The sequence below is a fragment of the Marmota marmota genome, unplaced genomic scaffold, assembly GCF_001458135.2.
Source record: "Marmota marmota marmota unplaced genomic scaffold, marMar, whole genome shotgun sequence".
Lineage (NCBI taxonomy): Eukaryota > Metazoa > Chordata > Mammalia > Rodentia > Sciuridae > Marmota > Marmota marmota.
The window spans coordinates 9,692,944-9,705,003 of NW_025999983.1; the positions used below are offsets into that span (position 1 = coordinate 9,692,944).

The window sequence follows — 12,060 nt, forward strand, 5'->3', positions numbered from 1 at the left end:
AAGAGTGTCCTTAGGCCTGCTTATGGGCAGAGGCATGTACCTTTTCTCATTCCACCAAAGGGGTCCTTGTTGGGTTCATAGGGCATTCTGCCCATCATGTCTGGCATGCTCATGCCCTGCTGGTATGGGGCGTTTGGAGTCATGGAGTTCCGTTTTGGGAATGATGAATCACTCACATCGGAGAAAGGGTCGTGCACACTGATTGTACTGCTTCTGAAGAGATGCAAACAATGAAAGCTAAAATCAGGCACAGGCAAATGCAAAAACTACACTGAGATTTCATCTCATACCAGTCAGAATGGCAGCCATCAAAAATACAAATAATAATAAATGCTGGCAAGGATGTAGTGAAAAAGGAACGCTTTTACAAGTTGGTGCAAGTCATCTTACTACAGTGATATATGCATACCCATGTTTATAGCTGAACTATGGAACCAGCCTAGGTGTCCATCAATGGATGAATAGATAGGGAAAATGTGGTATATGTACACAATGGAGTTTTATTCAACCACAAAGAAAAATGAAATTATGTCATCTGCAGGAAAATGGATGGAACTAGAGACCACTGGTGAAATAAACCAAACTTAGAAGGCCAAGGGTGAAATTTTTTTCTAATATGTAGAAGCTGGAGAGGAAAAAGGAAAAGAAAGTTGGAGGGGATCTCATGTAAATTAAAGGGAAATCAGTAAAGGAGAGAGACTGGGATGGGGGGTATGCAGGGAGGGGTGAAGTGCTAGGGAGTGATACTGGCCAAATTATGTTGCCATTGTGTGCATGTATGAATATGTAACAACAAATCCCACTATTATGTACAACTATAATGTACCAATAAAAAAAGTGGAAAGAAAACAAAAAGTGAGAGCTTAATGATAATAGTGGGAGTCAATAAACCAACCTTGAAATTTACCAATGCAAAAACCATCCAAAATAAGTCACATGAAAAAAGCTAATAATAATCAACATCTAAAAACTCACTAGAAATACTATTTCTTCATTTGGTGAAGTTTGCTCTTGAAAAATCAAAAGATAAATCTGATTCTGGATGGGTCATAGTTCTCTGAACATACCTTCCACCTTGCATTGGGGTCATCTGTCCATGAGGAGTGGAGGCTGGGGTGGGTGGCTTCAGGTCGCCTGGAACCTCTGCCATGGAATTGCTTCCAGTTGACTGGGGGGTCTGTGGGCCTTGCAAAGATCCTGAGTTAGCTGGCGGCGGGCACGGGAAATGGAGAAAGAAAGCAAAGGTTGCCAAGTGGCTGGTTTTTGCTTTTTATGTACATAAAAGAAACAATTTCAAATAAGGCACATTGATTGAAATAGTATCAATAATGTACATGTATGGATATGTAACAACAAATCCCCTATTATGTATAGTTATAATGTACCAATAAAAACAGGAAAATAAAAAGAAACAGTACCAATATCCACTGAAAACAGTCCGTAAAATTAGTTGCTTCACATTGTTTATAGTGAAAATTATACTGATCCTTGGAAAGATTATTTTTGAGTAAAATATGTGGGCATATACTTCATTTTTGAGTCATAAAACATTTATACCTTTTGACTGGGCAATTGCTTTCCTAAGCATTTATCCCAAGAAAATAATAAAAAGAAGGCTTTAGGCAGAGCAATGTTTATTCCAGTGTTATCTAGTCTAAATGTAAATAAAGAAAAACAGGATAAAATTTTTAGTTCAACAATTGGCACACTATTGTGCTGCGTTAGAAAAAAATTAGAAAACAGTTGTGAGTCTTGGAGAATGAGAAATTTTTAACAGGAAAAGAAATAAGAAATGATACAAAGTATCAATGAGCCTTCTGTTATTTTAACACCTTCTCAACACCTGGGTGTCTAAGCACAGCCCTTAACAACTCAGTTGAACTTTTTTGGAGTTATAAAATCAGATTTATCACGAAAAAACACAAGTTATTCTGGTTTGGAGTTCTTTAATGTTGCTGCTGAAGTTCTGAGATTTTACTTTAAAGGCTCCAGCTTTATCGGGCATCATGGTCCTTAACATGCTGGATGTTCAGCAGACATTGGTTCCACATATTGACTGGGCACGGGTGAGGTGCCTACTGAACTCCAGGTCTCTTCTACACCTGGATACAGAGTGTAGCAAACTGACAGGAAGGCGACAGCCCTGCCCTCACGGAGTTCACAATCAGGGCGTTCACAACTGGAACCGAGGGCAGGCAGGATGGAGCTGACTGGAAAGGACAACATTTGCTGTTACTGTTTCTGTTTCCTTTCCAAAGAAATACTCAGGGCTCACTATGATTAGCATTATTCGCATGTCCCTGCAGAGAAAACGGAGGTGAAACAAGTACCCAGATTACAGGGCACACTGTGAAGGAGGCAGAAATGGGAACGAGTAGATGATTTCTTGTTAGAAAGCCTCTCTCTAAGCACAGACCTTCTGGCCGGATTACAACTGCATGGCCCTTGGTTTGACTGGTCACAGGCTGTGCTCTATGTGCCATCCACCCTGCATGCCTGGCACACAGAGACTCGAGATTTCTAGGACATGCGGGAAGACTATCTCTACTAACACAGGGATTTATTTTATTTATTTTTATGTGGTGCTGAGGCTTGAACCCAGGGCCTCACACGCACTAGGTGCACACTCGACCACTAAGTTACAACCCCAGCCCCTAACACAGGCATTTCGAGGAAAAAAATTAATGACTGCTTAACAAATAAAATTTTGGCTAAACCGGGAAATGCATATTGAGCAGGTAGGTCATAATAATAAAAGGGTAAGGCAGTCTTATAAATATACGAGGGCAGTCCTGCAGACCAGCCGCCCCCAGGGCTGCAGATGAGAAACCGCCTGCTCCTTAAAGCAAGCAGGCTCCCCACGGCCTTCCTGAAACCAGGCGCACAGGCTGGGATTACAGAATGACCCTTATGTACAAGTACTCACGTTTACAGCTAATAAAATTAGAAAAAAAAAAAAAAAAAGGAAAAATTCTCTCTTGCCAGGGTTTTTCCCTTTCCTTTCAGGGGGAAAAAAGCAGTCTTTAGGAGGAGGCAGGGCTAGCTCTCTAGGACATCCCTACCTTTTGCCAGAAGCTACAAATGTATACTCTAAAGTAAACAATGGAAAGGTTACTGAAGGTTAAATACATTCACAGCTTCACACAGAACAGCCAGGCTCCTAGCTGGGAAGATAATTTACACAGCAAGGAACCGGTGCCCTAGTTCTGGTGGGAGGGGCGTGGGGAGGAGGGTGAGGAGAACAGCAGCTGATGTGTCCCAGGTCTGGTGACTGGAGGTCAACCAGAGGGCACCTTTGTTTATACCCCAGCCCCTTTCTCATTTATCTTCCACTGAGGATTCCCTAGTTGGATCCGTGACAGGTTTTGTGACATCACCTGTCAACTAATAATAGAAATTCAGTCAGCCACCTGCCAGCAAAGATGGATGGGTTTTTGGTTACAGCCTTACTAATTGAATGTAGAGCTTCCGTGCCTGGTTCTCCATAGAGCCCTCAGCTCCCTCCGCCCTCTGGCCTGCAGGGGCCACCTGGTTGGTGGTTCCTGTGCCTGGCTGATGTCTGGAACTGCTCTGCGATACTCTATAGGTTTAGTAATGGAGACCCCTTGGTGCCTTTAGAGATGCAGACCACAGCCCAAGGCCTTGTCCAGATTCATGTGGGCACACCTGGGTGTCTGGTGTGCCTATGCAATGTAGCCCCAGAGGCGAAGAGGTCATGCCTCCAGTGACCGACTATACGGATATCTTGAGCCACAGAAGCCACATCAAATCAAAGCTGTACCAATGCAATGCTCTTAGGATACAGGCAAGTGATTTAGCTTTTTCTTTTCATTTCTTTTTCTTGGTACTGGGGATTAAACCCAGGGGCACTCCACCATTGAGCCACATCCCCAGCCCTTTTATATGTTTCTATTTAGAGGCAGGATCTCATTGATTTGCTTAAGGCCTTGCTAAACTGCTGAGGCTGGCTCTGAATTTGTGATCCTCCTGTCTCAGCCTCCCCAGACGCTGGGATTACAGGCGTACAGCTGTGATTTAGCTTTTTCATTTGGTTCAGAGACTATTTGGACAAAAATCTAGAATGTTTCTTGGGAATCACTTAGTTTAGTTTACCTGGATGTGCTGATAGGAATAAACTGGAATCATGTTCTTCTTTTTTTGGTACTGAGCATTGAACCAAATGCGGCTTACCCACTGAACCACATCCCCAGTCCTTTTTTATATTTTATTTAGAGATAGGGTCTCTCTGAGTTGCTTAGGGCTTGCCAAGCTGCTGAGGCTGGTTGTGAACTTGTGATCCTCCTGCCTCAGCTTCCTGAGCCTCTACGATTACAGGTTGCGCTACTGCATCCTGCTATAATTGTGGGTTTTTTAAAAGTATTCTTTAAAAATATATTAAAATTTTTGATGGACCTTTATTTTATTTATTTGTATGGGGTACTGAGAATCGAACCCAGTGCCTCATGCATGCTAGGCAAATGCTCTACCACTGAGCCACAACCCCAGACCTATAATTGTGTTCTTAATGACTTCAAAGAACACTTTTTTTTTTTTTTGCTGAAAATTAGATTAAATATTATGGAATAATCTTTTATGAGATACTGACATGGAAAATAGTTAGGAAGATTTTTAATTTCCTTCTTTGGCAATACAAATGTTTCAGAGATATTCTCCTTAGTGGTGGCATTAGGCCCAGACAGGCCACCAGACGGGTGCATGGGCAACTGATGCAAGGTCTGACTTCGGATGTGAGGATGCCACTGCTCACTACCCTCTGGCCAGTCTTTGTGGGGCCCACAGAACTCAGCAGGGTGCTCTCCTGGCTGGTCACTGACTTCACAATCAAGGCCAGGAAGCTCTGTTTTCACTGCCTCCTGTGTCACAGGCAGGACCCCAGCTCCATCTGATCCAAAGGGTGCATGCACAATCTAACCTCTTTTGGGTAGCTCAAATGTAATGCCATCCTAAAGGCAGCAGTTTAGAAAAGGGGAAGGAAAGAGCCAGCGGTTAGAACAGGCCTCCCACTTTCTGGAGGATCTGGACTGTGGGGCTTCCAGTGCTGGGCTGAGGCATGCTGGGAGAGCAATCCCCACACAAGCACAGACTGTTCAGGGACGTGCTCCTTCCCTTGGATCTTTGCAGACATCGCCACTTTGTTCCCTGCACCCCACTGAGTTTTTATTTTGGAAAAATAGTTTCAGAGCCGTTTGTGACAAGCTTCTTTCATTCTGTGAACTCAATGTAACACGCAATTTAAAAAATCAGATTTCCCAGTTTTTCAGAAACACCCTAAGTGACAAAGGCTCAGGATTTTTAAGGGTGGGGTCAGAGAGGAGGATTCCTCCTTATACTTGGAACCTACAGGTCTAAATCTAGGTGTGTTTTCTACAAGTGTACTCCAGGCTGAAAAGTGTTTATGTGAGACGGCTTGACTGGCAACCTTAGATACCAGCTTTGCCATCCAGACAGCAGCTGGAGGCAATCATCAAAAGGGAACAACTCCCTTCTCTGCCTTCTAGGTTATCAACCATTTATCTGCTACAAAAGACATTGTCATACAAACTGAGGCATTTGGTGGGTTCAGTGAATGAGCTAGAGTCAAACACCCCAAATCTGACCTCCTGTGGCCCTGCTGTGTGGCTGTGAGGAACTTTGCTTCTTCCTGCCTTTGCTTTCTCAGGGGTATCTAACAGCATCAAGAGCCAGGACTGATACGAAGGCAAAGTGATGAGCATGCTGAAAGCTCCTGGCCCACTGTATACAACCAGAACAGAGCGACAGCTTTGCTCAGAGCAGGCTGTGCTTACACCAGCAGTGTGTGTAGCCTCTGTCTCCTGTGTAGGGACAGGGAACAGCACAGCAAAGTCACTGCTGAAAGTCACTGGGGTTGGAAATGTCCTCTGTAATAACGAGTGGCCAAAAACAGAATTGGTGGGATTTTCTCGGGTGGGAAGGTTACCTAGAGCACAGCAGGCTGCCAGCTTCTTCCTGCCTCAAGTACTGCATTTACTATCAGAATAAGAGACTTGGTAACTTCAAATCTGAATCCTAAGTGGGAGAATGAAGGCCAGTGGGAGAGCTGCAAAGAAGGGCAGGCTCTCCCAGGGGCTGGAGAGGCAGGCACAGGCACCCTGTCTGCCTGGAGAGCCACACGCATGCAGGGTCCTGACTCTGGACTCCGTCTAAGCTCACCACTCAACCCCTTTCAGAAGTAGGGATGGACGGATCTTGATGGTGGTTCACGGGATTCCTGCGAAGTGAGAACCTGCTGGGTAGGGGACATCAGAAACCAAGTACGAATTTCCTTTTGCTAATATACAAACCTGAACCCTGGGAAGAGGAAGGGTTGGCACTAGCCAGCTGTTATACCTACAGGTGACAGGGTGCAGCAGGGCTAAATTTCGGAGCAGGTGAGTGTGATGTTTATTTTATGCAGTTATGTGGCGTATTTAAAAACTCTTGTATGAGAAATAAAGACATATAGCTCAGAATTGCAAAGTCCATTTTGACTAAATTAGGTAAAAGCAAAAGAGTGAGGCCTTTCAAGTGCCAACCACAGAGGGCAACACCCCAAATCTTATGCTCACTGTCCTAAGCACTGCCAGTGGGTCCAATTAAACAGTAAAACAAAAGGAGACACCACTTCCTCTCACAGGTCTGGAACGCTCCTCCTCTCCTCTCTCCCTGTCCCCACAGCTGTGCAGCCTCCAGTTCTGGCCTCAAGCACCCTGGGCTTCCCTCTGCCAGCTGTAGCGCTGCCACCTACCGGGAGAGGGCGGCTGGAGTTTGGGCTGCTTCTTGGTGTCCCCGGTGCTGAAGACTTCGGGTGGGGGCTCCTCCCCTCGCTCGGTCTTGCACTCGAAGGCGAACAGGTACTGGATATACTGCTTTTTCAGGGAGCTTGCTGCACTGCTCGAAGTGCCAACATGCAGGCTGGTGGCCAGCTCACGCCACTTCTTGTTTTTATTAACCTAGCAGAAACAGACAAAGAGAAGAAACAGCAGGGTCACTGGCCTGCAGCACAGTGGCTTGTTTAAAGCCAGGAGACAAAAAAAGCACTTAATGTCTCGGCTGACTTTTTTTCATTTGCCTCTTTTAACTAATGCTCATTACTCCCACTCGCAGCGCAGACAGCGTTCACAGTTACGAAGGCATTAAGCAACCTGCTGACAGCGACATAAAGGCACGCTCACAGAGGCCTTCTACTGGCTCCAGCTCCTGAGGCCTCGCACAGGGTCCTCCGGTGAAGGGTACTCCTGCTCACACCCATCCCACCCCATGGCCAATTAAGCAAAAAGGGCATCAAAGAATGGCTTTAAAAGTAATAGCACAGTTTTTCAATTTAAGTGTGCTTTTCTCCAACAGCCAGTAGTTCCCAAACTGAGACTGTAACTCTGGCCATGTCCATCTGTCCACTGCCCTCTCACTGGCGGATTCTTGTGGTGTGAGCAGAAGCAGCACCTGTGCAAAAGCGGTGAGTCCTTGTCACCAAATGCCCCCAATTTAAAAACACGTTGTGGTGCCGTGGCTCCCTGGCGGAGCAGCTTGCCCCCAGCTCAGAGGCGTGGGTGGGGGCCTACATTTGTAAGTACTGCACAGGATGAGCCCCACTCAGGCTGGAGACACCTCCACTGCAGAAGGGACGGGGACAAGTGCAGGGACAGGGCAAGACGACAAGGAGGTCCTGAAGTGCAACATAAAGATTCAGGGCACTATTTCACCTCATTCCCTCCTGGGAGCAGGTTATGAAAGGTCAGACACACAGTGAAACGTGGAGATCTACAAATGACTTGGGGCAGGATGTGCCTTTGGTGTCTGCTGTGCTAAGTAGCGCTGAAGGGTCAAGGAGACAGCAGCTTTTCATGAAATGTTGAATTTCTAGAGTCCACCTTTCTTACAGGGCTCTTTACGTCCATGCATCTAGTACTGAATGATGCAGAATAAACCAACTGTGGAATGCTAAGGGAAAAGCCTCTTCTGCCACTTAACACAAGGCTGCAAACAGCAGGCCTGTGGCTGCCTCAAAACCAGTCAGCATGCTGTTTGGGGCAGCCTGAGCGGGTGAGTTTGAGCTGGTCGGTGCACGGGTGCAGCTGTCCCCAGCTGCATGTGAGTAACCCTCTCATTAGTAAGCTAGCAAAGATTCTTGTCTGCAGATCCAATCTGGGTATGCACTGCTGAGAGAGTCACAATAAGGTAGCCCGACAACTGCTACATGATACCAGTTTGATGGTCTTGCTGATTCTGAAGTCTCTGTTGGAAAAAGTCTAGGTGTAGGAACGTGGGGAGTGGGAGAAGGTGGTGGGAAGAGGTATCTGGATCACTCTCTCTGATGACCATCACTCACATGGGTCTGTGTCACATAACTCGTATCCGATGATGCAGAGACTTGGAAAAAGCTTTAATAGTTTCTGTCATAGGCCTTAGTCGGGTGTCCAGGTGAAAGGGTGTCCAGTGGGAAGGCCAAGAACAAAAGTCCCCTCTGTGTCCCCCAAAGTGGTAGCATGAGACACAGCAGGCCCTCAGTGACAATTATGAATGAAGACTTGCCCTTGGATAGTGATCTGGTCACCTTGGTCACCAGGAATGGAGGCTGTCTTATTTCACTGGTCTGGGGTGGGACCCAGGAGATTTTCATACACAGCTGGGGTGGAGAACTACTGGGGGATCAAAAAGGCATGTTTTGGAGTCAGACAGATCTGGCTCTGCTACCTACTGTGGGAATGTCCCTGGGCCACTATATTATTGTACTTTATCCTGTTATTAGAGTTTCTTCATCTATTCTACCCCATCCCCTGTACTAGGTATTGAACCCAGGGCCTTACCTGTGCTAGGTAAGCATTCTACCACTAAGCTACTTCCCCAGCTTTTTTTTATTTTTAATTTTGAGCCAGGGTTTCCCTAAATTGGGCCTGTGATCCTTTTGCCTTAGCTGAGCTGCTGGGATCACAGTCTTGACACATGGCCTCCTCATCTAGGCTTTGGGTCTGCTGACCCTGCACCTTGTGGGCATATAGAAAGACAGAGGCCACAGTGTGACACTAGCTCATGATTTAGTACCCTCACATGTTTCTATGACAGGATATGTCCAACCAACTAGGCTCCTTACTAACAAATGGTAGGGCTGGGGTGAGCCAAGTAGGTGCCCGGGTCATAAGGTTTAGGGACACTTATTTTGAGAGTTAGGCAGTTGCTCACCAGGACCACAAGCACCTCCTGGAGCTCTGTACCAGGCCGCCTCCCCTGTCCAGTTCCAGCCCAGCTCTACTACACACCCACAGCAGCCTCCTCACTGCCCAGAGGCCATGGGCGTGGCTTTACCAGGATGACTTAATTTCTGTGATAAGTTGCTCTGGACAGGGGGAAACAGTGAATGTGATTTATATCTGATCCAGATAATTAATTCAGTCATTCACAAAACATTTCTAAAGTGTTTATATGAACTCATGGCAGATTCCAGAGAACTCTAGAGCTACTGAGGTCACACTGGATTGTGGCAGAGCCACCCCTTTCCCCAACCGGAAGGTGACTTTCCAACAGGTTTAGCATTTCCTTTGTGAGAGAAAAACCTGATTCCAGCCAGGTATGGTGGTGCACTCCTGTAATCGCAGTGGCTTGGTAGACTGAGGCAGGAGAATGATGAGTTCAAAGCCAGCCTCAGCAAAAGCTACATGTGAAGCAACTCAGTGAGACCCTGTCTCTAAATAAAATACAAAATAGGGCTGGGGATGTGGCTAGTGGTTGAGTGCCTCTGAATTCAATCCCTGGTACCCCAAAAAAGAAAAACAAACAAAAAACCCCCTGAGTCCACATATTCAATGAAAGCTTCTGTAAGATTCTGCTTGCAATGACTCCTAATTCATTTACTCATTCATACCTGGGCCAAACCTCCAATCTCTTTGACACAGACATAGAGCCGGAACAGGTCCAGGGGCTTCTTGCCCACTGCAGGCAGACTGGAGACCGGGGAGCCCCTCTCTTCCATGAATGTCAGATACCGGTCTACCCACAGCTTCCTCTCTGGCTCATTCCCCAGCTCGTAGACCTTTGTGATCTTCTCCCCAGTGGTGGTGGATGAACTGGACTTCTAGTGCCAGAGAGAGCATGTGGAGATGGGCAGGGAGGTGGAGGGAAGAAGGTGAGGAAACAGTTGTGAGCCCACCCACAAGAAGAGACGAGAGTAAAAACTACTGCTATCACATGACAGTCAGGAATGAAGGCTACTAGTTCAGGCACAGACTACACATTCTCTTAGTTAAGATTTTACTTTGACTTTAAATAAAAGGGCCCAAACTTTCCCTTTTAGACACTTAAAAAACTAAACCAAAATAAACAGAAACCTGCTTTAACTTATAAGCGTTGAATCCCAGAAGGCAACATTCCAATGAAGTGTCATGGCATTTTTTAAAAGAAAAGGTTCTAGCTCAGAGAAGGATCACAGTGAATTAAAAATATTACCTGTTATATTGCAGAGCCCCCAAACAAAATCTATTCCTACTTTTCCTTGTCATACCAAGAATGGCTAGTGTGGGGCCAGGGCTGTGGCTCAGTAGCAGAGTCCTCACCTGGCATCTGTGAGGCACTGGGTTCGATCCTCAGCACCACATAAAAATAAATAAAGGTATCCTGTCCATCTACAACTAAAAAAAAAAAATTAAGTAATAATAATAATAAAAGAATGGCTAGTATGTGTCTCCTGAAAACCCTGAATCACTCAGAGGAGTGACAGCGGCACTTGCTGAGAAACACAAAGTCTGGCCCTGAGCTGGTGCATGTGTCGGGCCAGGGTTCAGCTCTTCATGGCTCTCCCCACTCAACACTGCCCGAGCTGCTGTCAGGCGAAGGGGCTCTCAGATTCTTCTTTTAATAGCTCTCAACTCCTGCTCCAGCCACACGTGGGCCTCACCCTCAGCACATCTGGAACACATGTTCACCTTCCCTCTGGATCGTGGGTCTGGACAGGTGGCTCTCTCAGGTCTATGCAGCTCTATTACATTCCTTCCTATCTTTTGTCTCTATCCTTGTAATAATGTCTATGTATTTATAATATCTGTAATGCTAGGGTTATTGTGTAAAACCACTGCTAAGTTCTCAATAAAGATTTCCCTGGGGGCCGGGGCTGTGGCTCAGTGGTAGAGGGCTAGCCTGGCATGTGTGAGGTACTGGGTTTGCTCCTCAGAACCACATAAAAATAAATAAATAAAAAAAGGGTATCGTATCCACCTACAACTAAAAAAATTAAAAGAAAAAAAAAAAAAGATTTCCCTGGAACAAATAATTTATTTCATTCTTTCCTGAGTATTTATTAGGCTGTCACTGGCAATATAGTCACTATTTGAAACAGTCCTGTTTTTTTTCCTTTTAATTTTTTTAGCATTAACATGGTTTAAAATATATAGCTGAAATTTGGTGTGTGTGGGGGGGGTGGTCAATAACATGACTGACACTGTGCTTGGCTGTTACACCTTATTTCTTGACATGACCCTTAGTAAAAGTCAGGAGCTGAAAAAGGACGCCTGAGAACGGAACCCTCAGAGCCTCTAGAGTGGCAGCTCCCGTCTGCCATGCCACTGTCCAAAGCCATCTGGCTGCAGTATTAAGCCTTCACCTTTAGAATTACTGAGGCATAAAATCTTTACATAAAATATATAATTATGGGTGACGCAGTTGATGTAGATTAAAATGTAGAATGGTAGGATAAAAAATAGTGTGAGCTTTTGAGAACTGACTTTGGTGTTGATGTTAAAACTTCAACTCACTTAGAAGTTATCATGATCATTGCTACTTTGTGGTACTAGGAACTTAACCTGTTGGCTCGCTACCACTGAGCCAATCTGCAGTCCTTTTTTAAAATTTTTGAAATAGGGTCTCGCTAAGTTGCTGAAGCTAGCCTTGAATTTGCAATCCTCCTGCCTCAGTCTCCCAAACTGCTGGGATTATAGGCATATGCCACCACTCGTGGCAAGAAATTATTTTAGGTAAGAACTTAAACCATACATCCATATCCATATATATATATATATATATGTATATATATATATATATATATATATATATATA

The 12,060-nt window shown here is 45.3% G+C and overlaps 1 protein-coding gene across 10 annotated transcripts in view; it reads right to left on the bottom strand.

Moving 5' to 3' along the window:
- Arid1b (AT-rich interaction domain 1B) overlaps window positions 1-12,060 on the bottom strand; it is a 407,120-nt gene that overhangs the window by 18,829 nt on the left and 376,231 nt on the right. For all 10 annotated transcript variants that reach the window (XM_048805918.1, XM_048805923.1, XM_048805922.1 and 7 more), the window contains 4 exons: window positions 9,878-10,087; window positions 6,767-6,971; window positions 1,068-1,206; window positions 41-213 (listed from right to left, as the gene is read on the bottom strand). In XM_048805918.1, the coding sequence (XP_048661875.1) occupies window positions 41-213; window positions 1,068-1,206; window positions 6,767-6,971; window positions 9,878-10,087 (727 nt within the window). The remainder of the gene's footprint in view (window positions 1-40; window positions 214-1,067; window positions 1,207-6,766; window positions 6,972-9,877; window positions 10,088-12,060) is intronic.